Source organism: Bombus bifarius, unplaced genomic scaffold (genome assembly GCF_011952205.1).
Source record: "Bombus bifarius isolate JDL3187 unplaced genomic scaffold, Bbif_JDL3187 scf7180000008047, whole genome shotgun sequence".
Taxonomy (NCBI): domain Eukaryota; kingdom Metazoa; phylum Arthropoda; class Insecta; order Hymenoptera; family Apidae; genus Bombus; species Bombus bifarius.
In genome coordinates, this window is record NW_022884413.1 from 2356128 (window position 1) to 2371025 (window position 14898).

The 14898-nt window shown below is 38.4% G+C and overlaps 2 protein-coding genes and 1 long non-coding RNA gene across 6 annotated transcripts; 1 reads left to right on the forward strand and 2 right to left on the reverse strand.

Annotated features, from left to right (window-relative positions):
* The first annotated feature begins 422 nt into the window (after positions 1-422).
* On the forward strand, positions 423-6601 carry LOC117207864 (protein henna). Of its 2 annotated transcripts, XM_033448517.1 has the most exons (9): positions 423-506; positions 1020-1115; positions 3757-3885; positions 4005-4159; positions 4321-4503; positions 4572-4768; positions 4956-5218; positions 5331-5560; positions 5958-6601. In XM_033448517.1, exons 1-9 carry the CDS (start codon positions 438-440, stop codon positions 6118-6120), a joined length of 1485 nt encoding a protein of 494 aa, XP_033304408.1. In that variant the 5' UTR covers positions 423-437; the 3' UTR covers positions 6121-6601. The 2 variants fall into 2 exon arrangements, with proteins under 2 accessions (XP_033304408.1, XP_033304409.1); XM_033448518.1 differs by lacking the exons at positions 423-506; positions 1020-1115 and adding an exon at positions 3132-3288.
* On the reverse strand, positions 1122-3072 carry LOC117207866. The gene is made up of 3 exons (XR_004487603.1): positions 2474-3072; positions 1497-2376; positions 1122-1302 (listed from the first exon to the last, which is right to left on the reverse strand). It is a non-coding gene; the product is annotated as an uncharacterized LOC117207866 (long non-coding RNA).
* Positions 6602-6902: 301 nt separating the features above from the next.
* On the reverse strand, positions 6903-13318 carry LOC117207862 (circadian locomoter output cycles protein kaput). Of its 3 annotated transcripts, none has more exons than XM_033448513.1 (12): positions 12754-13318; positions 11208-11264; positions 10975-11123; positions 10765-10850; positions 10278-10482; positions 10088-10183; positions 9917-9992; positions 9482-9720; positions 9170-9408; positions 8624-9052; positions 8324-8497; positions 6903-8193 (listed from the first exon to the last, which is right to left on the reverse strand). In XM_033448513.1, the coding sequence occupies exons 1-12, from the start codon at positions 12792-12794 to the stop codon at positions 7771-7773; spliced, it is 2214 nt and encodes a 737-aa protein (XP_033304404.1). In that variant the 5' UTR covers positions 12795-13318; the 3' UTR covers positions 6903-7770. The 3 variants fall into 3 exon arrangements, with proteins under 3 accessions (XP_033304404.1, XP_033304403.1, XP_033304405.1); XM_033448512.1 differs by having other exon boundaries at positions 10765-10856; positions 12754-13316; XM_033448514.1 differs by having other exon boundaries at positions 10765-10856; positions 11208-11252; positions 12754-13311.
* Positions 13319-14898: the final 1580 nt, after the last annotated feature.

Consider the following 14898-nt stretch of genomic DNA (forward strand, 5'->3'; position numbering starts at 1 on the left):
CAGGGTTAATAACTCTCGCGCATCCCCACGTGACTTATTATCGCTAAGACACAGTATGAGGGTCAAACGTTGATAACAGCACGTCCAATCAAATTATTTGGGCGTTCGTTGGCGTCTATTGGCGTTCATATTTGGTAAACAGTTACTCGGGCTCGATTACATTGTCGCGATTTGATTATTATTAATCGTATTAAGAATGGACGAACGACGTTAAACAGCGGTAGAAGCTTCAAGAAGAGCTATTTGCTTCGGAAAATTTTTCATTTTATTGTATTTTCCGATTTCGCTTAACAACGATATATCTGTGAGCGACCTTATCGTAAATTTTGTGGAACGTAACTGCTTAATTTTACACTATTTCTTCTACGAAATTCTGATTCGATTCGTAAATTTTAATGAATGAGAGAATGTAACTTTCTCTGCTCCACGTTGTCTCGATGATATCTACTGCGCGATATATCGCGCATTTTAAAGTCGATGGAAACGAATGGCCGAGTGTTCATCTTGTATGTATTGCAACGACAAATTGCTGATCATTACAAATCATTTTTATGCGACTAGAAAGATCACGCTCCCGACTTATCATCTTTTTGCGTCTTTTATTCTCTTGATATTACAATAAAATTAAAATAAACGTTTTACTTTAACTTTAGGCTGTTACATTTTTGCACGTTTACATTTTCTAGAGATTCACGAACATCCTCGGGCTATCAATATCGTGAAAAGTGGGCTCTATGTGAAAATCATTATGTGACGAAATATAGCGATATTAAATCACTCACAGACATTACTCGAGACGTTTCAATCTGTTCAACCAAGACATCGTGTGTTTTGATCGTTTAAAATTCACCTTTGTTATATTGGTATTTATTCGCTGCTTTATTCTCATGATCGAATATTTCATATATAAACCTGTAGCGGCATCTCATTAAAACAGACCAGCTCGACGAGACACGAACCAGTCCTATCAAGACGCTCGTCTCGAGAAAATCGTGACACTATTTTAATTCTTCTCGCAGCCTCATACCGTCGATCGTGACATGTACGCGAAAGATATTGCAAAATCTCGACCGATGTCTCAAAATGACACGTGCGATTCTTCGATTCTTGACAAGGTAAGGGAAAATTTACGAAAAGGTAACATTGAGAACAGAATGAAAATCTTAGCTTTGACGTATCGTAAGGAAGTAAATGAATTAGCACGATAACGAAGTACATAAACATTTTATTCTGTGTATCGTCAGCTTTATCCTTAAAAGATGAATTTTCTTCGGAATTTCCCCAACGTCGTTGAAACGTAAACTGAAACGAAACGGAGAAACTTCGGTAAGAAATTAATTGTCACTACGTATACACCGTAAGTGATTATAGTTCTTATCGATTTTAGTTCTTATCGATAGCAATTTAATAATACATTTTGACAATGTTCTGTTAATACGGTGAAAAATTTAACAATACATTTTTTGTCTCGCTAATTTACTTTCATTTCAAATCACCTCGACATTCGATATAATTCTCGATTGTACATTCACGAAATTCGCAACCTTCGATTACAATCGCGTAATTATTTGTTGTTGAGATTTTTAATTATGCGATTATCACAATGCACTCGAGACCAGTTTCGCTCTAAATTGCGTTTTACGTTCACGGCCAATTCAGAAAACCCGTTTAAGCGAGCAAGAAAGGAAAACGCTGATACAGTTTCTGAAGTACGATTCGAATAAATCGCAAGAGAACTTGTACGTCACCTATGTTTATACGCATTGCATTGTTGTTACACTACTATCTGCATCGTCATTATGGTAATATTCATAATAATATTTATTTTCTTAAGAACAGCTAAATGTTTATAAGCCTCCCTCTTTGTAATTTAAGCTTAATCTAACATGAATCTAAACATTTGCATAAACATGCAATTATTATGTAACTGAACTATACATCATAGAAACCTTGAAGCAGCTATTATATATGTATATCAGTATATCGTGAATTATAATACACGAATGCGCGTATTTTATTTGTCACGATACTTGATCCAGAGTAACAAAATAAGTTCGTAATTCATTTTCATTTACATGACAATTTACATATATCGTTGAACGATTTTCACTAATTATGCAATGTCGATTATAATCCTGCTATGTAAATAATGATTCACTTTGCAACACGGCGATAAAATATTTATTACGTATATATCTATATATGTTAGCGAGAGAACGAGTTTGCACGCTTTTTGCACAAGTTCTTTTCCAGTAAATTTTTCTTCTAACAAGTAAATTATATAATTATTAACAAGTACAATTATTATATAATTGTTTAAGTCTGCGTGCTGGCATGCACAAATCATCGATTTGTAATCGGACATTTCCCAAAGCTCTGAGAAATTAATCATATGTGAACATCAGATTATAGATAATTCTGTTAATAACATGCTCGATTAAAAGTACAGTAATTTGTAGATACAACTACTTACCTCGTACATTCTTGTTCAAATTTGATTATCGATCTTTAAACGTTTCGAAAAATACACGATACGCTTTTACGGAAAAACGAAGTTGTCGAAGTCGAATCGCTCGTTTCAAAGTATTCTCTGCGAAACCAACTCTCCGATTTGTCCAAGAGAAATCCGAACGGCGAAAAATTACGCCATTTACTTTCACTTCTTTTTCTTCTCCTTTAATCTTATCATAAAGTAACGAAAATAATTTCCTCCATCGTCCACCAAAGTCAAACGTTGCAAGGAGGACACGTATTGTATGTTTCCTCGATCACGAAGCGACCAACAGTGATGACTGTCGACGACTTTGCATCGCATTCTTTGCATTGTTTGTCGAGCAAAAAGTTTCGTCCAGTGAAATCAGCCTTGACATCTAGCAATCCTTCGTCATGGTCAGCATGATGCAAAAATAACGAAAAATTGCACTATAATAGGTTGTATTCTTTTCATCAGCCAATTTTCCTAGAAAATTTAATCGATTATCACGAATTTCATTCTTCCTGACAATGCAACGAGTCCAAAGTCAAGGAACGAGCTATCGGGAAAATTACAAGGCCTATTTCTTTCTTGTAAAATGCCCAAGATGGTTCGAGAAATCAGGAACGATAGTTAAAAAAGTAGGGGGAAGGGGAAATTGTCGGTGAATGTATAAGTACCTGTGACGGATTAATGGAGCGTAGTTTCTGCAAACGTGTCTCAGGACGATAAGTCGTAACATGGTTTACGAGGAAAAAACTTTACCTCCGTTCACCTGCAAGAATCACTCTCAAGTCTTGCTAGCGATGCACGATGTAAGGACTAACACTTTTGCATAAGGATTCTTTAATTTAGAAGTTTCCTTTCTTTTTCTTTCTCTTCTTTTTTTTTTTGCGAAACGTTTTTTCCGACCTTTTTAATCTCATTACACCGGTATACGATTTTTATTTTTACAGCTATGCTTCGTAGATTATTTGTACTCGGAACAATCGGATTTGCTCGATGTGACTTAGAAACTATTTTCAGTATTAAATTTGACAACTAATACGGTTGTAACATATCCTTCTTTCAATATACCTTTTTCCATATTACGTACCTATGGAAGAATTTGAAAACAAGTTCGGTTTATAATCGGCTCCTCTCGGAAATACATTTAGCCGATGAGATATCTTCATTAACATAACTGTTAAATTTAAAATTGATATTTCGGGACAAGCGAATTTTTATGCGGTCACGTAAACGATCGGACTACGCATCTTTAACGATATTACTATTTTCAAAAGCCTACGCTGATACATGGGGGAAACTACATCAAAGAAGGTAAGGACTCGGCAAAGAGCACCTGCCTGATCTTTTCACTCAAAGAAGAGGACTCCGTCGGAGCGTTGAGCAAATATCTTAAACTTTTCGCTGTAAGTACCATCAATGTCGTCCATTAGCGAGAAATACATCGAGTATCATCGTAGCGACAAAATTGAACGTAGAAATTAGATTTGTTTCGCAATAATTTCAACTTTGATTTCATTCGCAGGAACACAAGGTTAATCTGTCGCATATAGAATCCAGAAGCTCCCTCCGTCGAGCGAATATGTACGAGTTTATGGTGGAATGCGTGCCTGGCGGAGACCTTGGAACAGTGATTGAAAAACTGCGGCAACAATGCAGCTACTTCTCGATCATTTCTAGGTGAATGTTTAATGATGAAGAAGGATTTTTGAATATCCTTTTACACATAAAATAATCTTACGTATTTTACGAATCATAAATATTTGAGAACTAACATTTTACAGAATTCTTTCATTTTTAGGCAGATGTCCTTTAATTTTCAATGTTATTCATATTTATAGAAATCACAAAGATAACATGGGAACCGTACCATGGTTTCCAAGAAGAATCAGAGATCTGGACAAGTTTGCCAATCAAATTCTCTCGTATGGAGCGGAATTGGACAGCGATCATCCTGGATTCACGGATCCTGTTTATCGACAAAGGCGCAAATACTTTGCAGATTTGGCGTTCAATTACAAATAGTGAGTCCTATTGCAGGAAATGAAAAATATATACAGGCATTCGTAACGCTACTCTTATATTTTCCTAGTGGTCAACCGATACCAAGGGTGGAGTATACCAAAGAAGAAATCGAAACGTGGGGTGTAGTTTTTAGAAACTTAACGAAGCTTTATCCAAAGTATGCCTGCAAGGAACATAATCACGTGTTTCCTTTGCTGATCGAAAATTGTGGCTACAGAGAGGACAATATTCCACAATTGGAGGACATATCAAACTTTTTAAAAGGTATTAGTCGTTTTATTCAACCTGATAGACGATAGTAATATCTTTTATTTCCAATTTTGAGATACTGAATTTCTACGATATTCGTGAAACAACATAAAATAACAGCAACGAGACTTGTGTATTTTCACCTGTCGTTATTATCAGCTGTTCTTCTTAATTTTTCCGATATTCTTAAATATCTGCATAGATTGCACCGGTTTCACTCTTCGACCTGTGGCTGGCCTTCTATCTTCGCGTGACTTCCTGGCTGGTCTGGCTTTCAGAGTATTTCACTGCACGCAGTACATTAGGCACGGTAGTAAACCATTGTACACGCCTGAACCTGACATTTGTCACGAAGTACTGGGTCACGTTCCCTTGTTCGCTGATCCGTCATTCGCACAATTTTGTCAAGTCGTTGGCTTGGCGTCTCTCGGGTCTCCCGACGAGTACATTGAAAAATTAGCTACGGTAATTTCGAAAGATTTCCTTTCATTCGCTATTTATTCGTAGTTCTTTATCCGATTATCCATTTCGTAGGCTATGTCGTAAACGAAAAGAGAACATGTAAAATTTGTTGCAGTGCTTCTGGTTTACGGTCGAGTACGGCCTGTGCCAACAAAATGGCGAGCTAAAGGCATACGGTGCTGGATTGCTTTCGTCTTTCGGCGAACTCGAGTATTGTTTGAGCGACAAACCAGAATTGCGTCCTTTCGAACCAGCAAAGACAGCGTTGCAAAAGTATCCGATAACCGAGTACCAGCCTGTCTATTACGTTGCCGAGAATTTCGAGGACGCCAAACAGAAAATGATGTAAAGTTGACCGATCTAAGTTTTCAGCATGCTTATCGTCTTATCGCGAGTGAAAGAAAGATTTTTATTTATTATGAAAACTTTTCATCTTCGGAGTTGCGTCAAATTTATCGTTAGTCAACGATGCACGCGATTTAAAAGTATGCATGCAATTATATAATCGCGCAACATAACGATTCGTGTAACTTTCATCTCTATTACGCCACAGAATTACGAGAATCCATAGTTTCTTGCCTCTTACTGCGTATAATGACTTTTAACTTACGCGATCGGCCATTCTAAACAATAAATTGCTATAAATACAGTATAAGGGAGGGAGAATCGCTAGTTCTTCCTTCCACTCTCTTTTTATCGAATTATCGATCGAACGATTATTCTATTCTATTTTTGTTCGCAGTAAATTCACAGAGAGTATACCGAGGAAGTTTGGAGTGAGATACGACCCGTATACCCAGAGCATTAGCATAATCGACAGCAAGCATCAAATCGAGGATCTTGTGCACAACGTGAATCAAGAAGTACAAATTTTGATGGACGCTTTAAGAAAATTGAGGCAATAGAATTTTCACGTAATCTTATCGATTAACCACGTTACATATAGTAGATATTTAACAATGCGAAACTGTTTATACGACGAAATAAAATAAAACAGCAAGAAGAGATGAAATACTTTCGGATTTAGTCCATTTCGAGGGAAATTGTTTTTCAACCTGAAATGAAAAAGAAACGATCAATGACTCGAAGACGAACCATATGACCACGATAATCTCGCTGTTTTTAGGAACCTTTATTTGCACGTTGAATATGTATATAATTCTCAAATTTTTATACCATAATTTACAATCATACGTGAGAAAAGTTATTGTCTTAATACGTAATAGCCTGCAGATACGTTTATCGGGATTCGGCTAATTCATCGGAATGTATATGAATCCTATGTTTCAATAAATATATGTATAATACGTATAATATGTATACATACATATGTATAATCCATCTAACACGATCATGATCGTAAAATATATCGATTTCGATGCCATACACACGGGTATAATACACGTTGTTTCTCTATAGACACGTACATTTACAAATAGCTTATTATCGTGATACATTTACAACAAAATATATTATTGTACTTTCCTTTTTTCGCCTTCTTAACCATATATATATACAAGGTAAATTTGTTGTATTAGACGCCAGTGTTTTTCTAACAAGCGGTAGGTTCGTGAGAGAAATAGGACACGCGTTTTCTGTTTGTTTCTCTTTCGTCGTAAAATCTATCGTTTACGAAAAAAAAGACGCTGAGAATTCGTAACAAAAATACCTTGTATACATACATATGTAAATATACCCTGTTTTTTTTTTTTTTTTAAATTCGGTTCTCTTTAGTTTCTATGTGGTCCGGTGAATAACAAAAATAATTCTCAAACTTTATCGTCCGAGATGCACATGTATTTTGAACACAAAGCGTTCGATCAGAGTTCCAAGTAATTTTACCTGTGTTTTGTACTTTTTCAAATCAATCAAACGACTATTCTTTTGTTATTATCCGACTCAAAGAGTCAGTTCACGCATACGCTGTCACCGAGTGGATAAACTTTATACAGAATTTTTACACATATGTATATACGTCGTGGGAGATACAAAATGGCCCCTTAAACTTCGAGGGATAAATGTTGACGTTTCGGAGAATTATCTCGTGTCGATCGTAAATAAATAACGAAGGAGTTTTGCAGCGATTCTTTAGTATGGTACTTTCTACATAAATTGAACAGACAAATATAGACGATATGCAAGAGAATTTTGACACTCGAGAATGTTCCACAACGATAAAAAGTACCATAGATCTGAATTCTTTACCTTTTCTTTAGCACAAAAAATCTCTCATTTTGGTCGAATTTTTGCTCGATCAAAGCAAACAGAGGTCCTCATCATCTGCGTTATAATTTGCGTTACAAACACGATGTCGCTTCTTACACGGAATATCTTTTGTACATACATCTCACATTTGTATAAAAATACGAAATCCTTCGTGTCTCGTTCCTGCGCGAGACGCGAACGGAATAGCATGACGCGTTTCGATTCGCGACGATATCCGTTCCATCTTGGACGAATCCCCGATCAAATTTCTTTTCAACTTCAAATATCAGTTCCTTAACCGAAGAATTTCAACGGAGATCCCCGATAGAGAATCAAAGAAAGGGACTTTTTCAATTTTGCGACGATCTCTGTTGTTGATTCGCGGATGGCTCTATCTCGTTATACAGTATGTCCGCTTGATGTGGACACATTTGGAAAGGCACGAGATCCGGTGGGTTGCCATTTTGTCGCGTTGGTGCTTGCTGTTGAGACTGTTGCTGCTGATGTTGCAGCTGCTGGTGCTGCTGCTGTTGCGTTTGGATCATCGTACCTACGTTACCTTGCGCTGTAGTCGACATCGTTGGCACTGGACTGACCGTCAATGGATGAGAGAACAACTCTGTAGGCACGATTGGCACTGGTACGGTAATCGGTAAAGGAAGAACGTTTACTCCTTGAACGTTACTAGACGTTGGCAACTGAACGTTCGAATTGTTCGTATTGCACCTATTCATCTGTTGACACGTATTCGCAGTATTGTACGGCATGCCCGTCTAAAAAAGTATTTGTGATTTACAAAACAAATGATGTGAATCATGATTTGACCCATCGATGATGGCTTAGCGCACTTGCATGAAAATATCTAATCGTAGAAAACATCAACGTGCTTATAAAAATACTTACATTGAGCAACGGCGATAAAATACCGTATCTAGCGATGAACAACTGTTCCGACACTCTTCGTAACTCTTCTTGCTGATGCACTATTAATTGTTGCAGTTCTTCGTGTTTCCGTTGCAGCTCGTCTTGAATTTGATTCTGTGCTGGTGTCATCACGATATCTTGCTGATGTAACATCTACAAATACGCAGATACTTATGTACGATACGCTGTATCCTCAGCAACGTTTCAACGACAAACTGATTTCATAAAAATATATTGGCTGCGTTTCAATTTCGAACAACCTAATAATCGTTGCTTTACCTCGTGTGTTGGCAATGTGGATATAATTGGCGCGGCAGGAGTTACGAAGCCTGTGCTAACCACAGGTTGCAAATTAACAGTCGTGTACTGCGCCTGTTCCATAAAGTTGATGCAACTTTGATCAACCTCTAACAAAGATTGTTGTTGCGACTGTTGCTGCTGCTGCTGCTGCTGTTGTTGCTGCTGTTGTCTGTTATCGATTTGAGGCATTTGAGTTTTCGACGGCACAGAGCTGTTCGCCGAGGCGCCTTTCGATCGTGAAACGTGCGTTATCTGCGAATGCGGCGAGCTTTGCATAGACGCCGACATCGACGAACTATCGGAGCTCTCCACGTGATGTCGTGGCCGTGTGTTCGATGCTATCGATTTCGACGTTTTCGACGATTTCGCCGGCCATTGTGTCGGAGGCACTGGACGAGACGCGGTCACCTGTAGGAAGATCGCGCACACGTTATTCTACAGAATGTCTGGAATAGTACGATCATGGAATTTAATAGCCACGACATTACGTTCAGGCACGTATAAGATTTACACAAGTAAATTCACCTGCTGTTCCACTGGCATCAGAACATCCTGACTCTGCTCCTTGTTAAAACTTTCCGACTCCTTACGCAATTCCTTAATCACATCGATGTAACTGACAACGTAATGCGTGCAGACGATAAATTCAGGCTTCGAATTCCACTGATTGTACGTGATATAAAATCTAGTTTGCAACCATATCCATTGTTGCCCCTTCGTGAGGAATCTGTAGTAACAGGAGGTTCCTTCACCCTTCTGCATCACTACCAATAAATTTCTCATAATTTCAAACTCATCGTTTTTTCGCGATATTTACTGCCTTTATCGGATACATACGTGATTCGTGGCAAGTAACCACCTTGTCCAAGTCGTCCACGTGATAATAATCATATCCAGACGTGCCTAACACCTCGAATGGCAAATATCCGATAATAGGCGGCGCTCGATGATCCAGAAATAGGAATTTCCACTCGAGGCTATGTCGCGAAGTGAATTCCGATTTTGTGTTATCCATCACCGATAATTCGCGAATCAACTGTGGCGTCTGGAGGCGTCCTGTACCCACGAAAACTAATCTAAGAGAACACAAACGAGTTTATTGCGACGGTTCGATAGATCACATGTTTGCACGTGCTTTCCATCCGTGCAGTTCTTTCATTCCAAATCTCTTGATAACGTATTGACTAGCGACAACGATACAGTTAAATAATCGAAAGCAAATAAATGTACACGGGTGTTTTACTTATGTCTTATCTTATTAAATGAAATTACTTCGTATCTATTCCACTAGTATTGCTGAATTTCGTGTTCGGAAGCAAGTTATCCGCGTCCGTATCGACGTCAGAACCTGTAAGCAAATAGGTAAACGTAAATGTTTAGATATCTGTATATATATATATATATACGTATATTATATTATTATATGTATATATAATTACGTACGAAAATATCCGACAAATTGCACAAGCTCGTATATTGGGTTTTCTTGAACATTTATGCCTCCTCTTTTGATATGACAGGAAAAAGATATTTTCTCCTCTGTAAATATGCATAACGATTTTAACACATTTACCGATGTACTATACTCGATGTCCTTTTTCTTCCAAAAGATGTATTTCTTAAAAAATAGTACCCTGTTTAATGTTTCGTTGGTCTTTTGTGATTGCAGGATTCAGAAGTACGTTGTAGAGAGGAGATTGATCCTCTTGATAAGTGATATCGTAGATCGTCGTGTTCTCCAGTTCGTTCGGAAGATACCCGAGAAGAGACGTGACGCTTTCAGACACATAATAAATGCGCCCGCTTGAAGAAAATACCATTATAAAACCGTCCAGAGCCTAAGAAACGTCGTTTGTGTTTTTATTGGTAAAATCTTTAGTCGGGTCATATCGATCGTGCTACTTTCGGTAACATCTTTATAAGCTTGAGTTCGTTGCGAAATCGAACGAAGATAGTATATCGCAGAAGTTGTTCGTTTCTTTCTCTATGCGACAAATTACAACGACACAAGTTAAAGAGTTTGACGATCTCAACCTTATAACCAACAGCGACACTGTTTCGAATCGATGACTATACACTCGATAGAAGAATATGTACGTTTCATTACACGATAATCGTACCTCTAATATGAGATGCGTAAATTCTTCGTTGGACAAGAAGGACGGTTTCCAATCTTCTTGAATCTCGTGTACCCTCGATCTGACAGCTATTTCTACGGCATTTTCAAGCTCGAAATTAATGATATTCGCAATTAAACGTAATCATTGAAAGAAGAAGAGAGTAAGAGCGTAAGACGAGTTAAATTATTCGAATTATTAAACGATGCGTACCGTTGTGATTTTTTAAAAACAAAATGGTGGACTTCAGTACTGTGGATTTATCCATTTTCCTCGTATTCGAGCTGACCATGCTACCAAGTTCGTTCACGAGCATATTGAACTGATCTCTCCGTTTCTTTTCGCTCAGATTTCGTGATTTTCTAAGGCGGTAAAACATTCTACGGTTAGTTTGCCACCTTCGGAGGCGTTGCACGAAGCAATAACGTTTCTAATTGAACTCTTACCGTTTCGTGTCATCCTTCTCGTCAACGTCATCGTCCATCGTATCACTGGACAGGAAGCTCATGAATATATTAAGAAAAAATATTATAAATTTATGAAGCATCGGTGTTACCAATGTTGCTACCATTGTAACATTAGCATTATCGTCGGTATTAATATACCCGAACGTATTTTTCCGATATAAATTTCTTTCTTATCGATTAAAAGAAGAAAGAGGAATAGGAAATATTATTTGCTCCTTGGTTACTATGTATTTCGTTGAATAGATTTATTTAGATTCGGACGTAGAATTATCCGATGATTATGATATCGTAATTATTTGATATCGCAGATTTAGAATTGAAGTTAGAAATGTAGGATATGTAGAATATAATAATCGTAAAATTAGATTATCAGCATCGGGTGTCGAGAGAGGAAGAAGATAATTTGAAACGCATCTGTTTGTGATTTTCTCACTCGGCACAGGGATACTACACGTGCATTACAATAAAATCAATACCACGAACTGCTTATTGTGTAACAGGTTTGGCAATCGATATTGGTTAGAATAACGTTATTTCATGAGATTGCCGGACATCTAATACATCGTCGAACGTGTATCTCGAGAAATATTATTTACTTTCGTGTTAAATCGTTCAGTCGATATTTTAAAATTACTAATTCGTCTATAAATCGCAAAGAGAATTTACAAAGCATAATACAATAAAACAGAAACCATGTTTCTGACGCGGCATTATATCGACCAGGTAAATTAAATATTTAATAATTAAATATTTATTGTCAACGGCAAGACGTCAACAGAGGACAACGAAGTTACCGTGAGTTCATGTAGGAATGCATCATCGCGAAGACTAAATATCGAAATTAATAGGAAACGATGCATCAAACGAAATATATATATTCTAAGGAATCGAACAGAGAAGCTACAAAGTATAATTCCCTAAAAAAATTCGGAGCGATACAAAATAATAGTCGTTGATTCGAGTGTAGGAATATCGGCGCGCGAGTGCATCGATCAGAACACGTTACGCGTCCCTGGCGATCAGACGTCTGCGAGCGATCGTCGGACGACCAACGCAACGTAGTGTACAGCACCAAGCTCAACCTTATCGATTGTATAAATCGCGGCACAATCGTTGATAATCAAGTTGCTGCATCGATCTACCGGTCGCGCGCCGCACGCAGTGTTAATCGTGCCACGATAACAACGGCGAAGACAACGAATCGTAAATATCGATTCGCGGTATCGATCGATGGAACGTTCAACGGAACACAGTAGATCGTGCCAGTCCTGACCAGACGCTCGCACCGCTCCTAACAATCAGCGAAATAAAAATCATCTGCGTCCAAACAAATGACAAACGATATCAACAGATCGGTGACTATCGAATTTCGTCGTAATAGATCGACAGCGCTGACGTGCTTTTCCATCGTTCGTTAAATTTTCCAATTTTCATCGTCCACGTTTATTGAATTTCCAGACGGTCGATAAACAGTATCGTTGTTATTATTCGTTGAACGATGTGCTAATAGTCGCGTGTCACTTACTCGGATTGTCTGGAGGATCGCCCTCGTGAATAACTCGCCATGTAACTTGACGTATGTGCGCTGTCACGTCCGTGTATGCGTGTTGTCGCGGACACGCCGTCGATCAGTAGCCTCAGATCTTGCGATCCTCGTTCTCTCGAGGTTTCCCCTGTTGACGAGTATTCGTCGACCACGTAGAATTCACAAGCTCGGGGTGCCACTTCCGCGGCAAGCGCCGACACATTTTTCGAACGACACGCGCCAACAGACGGGTCACTGGTTAGCGCGCCAGCAAAATTCGTCGATGAAGCCTCTAACGATCGCTCGAGATAGCTTACGGTGCATGCACGTATGTACGTGCGACGCTTACGTACGACTTCGCAATGGAAGGTCTCTCGTTGCACCGTCTGAAGTTGTACGCGCTCAATTCTGCGGGGCTCTAATACCGAGAACACGGCTGCGAACTCACCATGGCAGAACGCATGCTCGGATTTGAAAACAGAAATGGCAGTGACACTGCGTGCTTCGTTCGTCAAATTCCACCGTTGCACGATTTTCTTCTCTAACGTTCGTAGAATCTCCCAATATTCTTTTCCGACGTTCGCCGAGTTTATAGATATGGTTTTCCAGTTTATAAATATATAGCGTACCGAGATTAGCTTAAACAGCTATTATTTGGATTAATAAGAAGTTCAAACGATAAAAAACGAAAGCATAGTTTTATAGGCGAATACTATTCGATCCGACTGATCGATCGAAAGCTCGTTACAGACAGATATATTCTAGTGACGTAAAATTCTTTACCGACGCTCATCTATGTATTCTTACGTAACGTTCTACGTTGCTGACACAATAACATTTCAAACTTTATGCATCGATATATATTTCTTGATCGAACGTTTTCATAGACAGCGATCGAAAATGTATTTTGCTTATATCGATATTTCCGATACCCCTCTCCCTCCCACGTCATCGTGCTACCTCGACGATAAACTGAAAATTTACTTTAAATTACGATATAAATTTATTTGCGATAACCACAAAACGATAGTCGCAACGGCAAACTTATTATTCCCCAATGTAGACAAATTTCCGCCTTGTTTCGAAATTTCCTTTATGATATTTAAAGAACGTAAGAAAGGCTGCACCGTGTCTACCATCTACCATCGTATCTCCTTTCTCCAGCGTTTGTCTCGCGATAGTGCGTGCAACAGAGTATCGAATGGACCAGGGACGTTGATAAGTGTGTTAGATCGCGGCTAACTTCAAGCAAATTATTCGCCAACATGATAATGGACGCTAAGCATTTTCCCATTGTGCGCAGACGCGTCTTGTCGATGCATTACCGCCTAGCGATGGAATCAAGTTTGACATGTTTTTGCCAATCCAAGTCAGTTTCACTTCGTAGGATTCGAAAATTTATTTCTAACAAGGTCGTATCGCCAAAAAAATAGTACTCGAACCTGTCGTATTGATATATATTATAGAAGATAAGGTATTCGTAAAAATTCGAGATTACCTCGAGTTAACATTCAATTATACATCTATTCGATGGCAGATCGATCTATTGCGATTCTAATACGCAATTCGAAACTGTCCAGGATAAGTAAGAATCTGCTTCAAAATATTCTTTTCTCCAAGTATTCTCAAGGTATTTGGAAATTTACGATCGTATTCGATCGCATATTTGCCATATGCTCCATTCCATCGCTACCGTCGCCATGAAAACTCGCATACCAGATGAGCGGCATCGGTAGCGGCACGGATCGCTTCTTGTCCGCCAGTAAAATCATGCCTGATTGGTCAGACCGTGTTGCACTATTTCCAACGTCGTGCCAATCATACGCAGTGACGTATGCGGTTCATAAAATAACATGTTAGAACTTATCGAGAAATGCGATTAACGCGCCTATCTCATCAACGATACCAAGCGAGTTACATTCTCTTGGATGGAATTATAAATTCTGCGAAACTTAAACGCGATACCGAACGAAGGAGATTTTTTTTTTATAAAATAGCACTATGTCATTTTTTAACGCGACGTACGTATTATTTGCGTATTATGGACATACGAACGTTTTTATTAAGTGGAAAATTAATGTTGTTTTATATTTCATTGAAAATTGTCAAGATCTTGATCGATATAATCCAATTTCCGAATAAGAT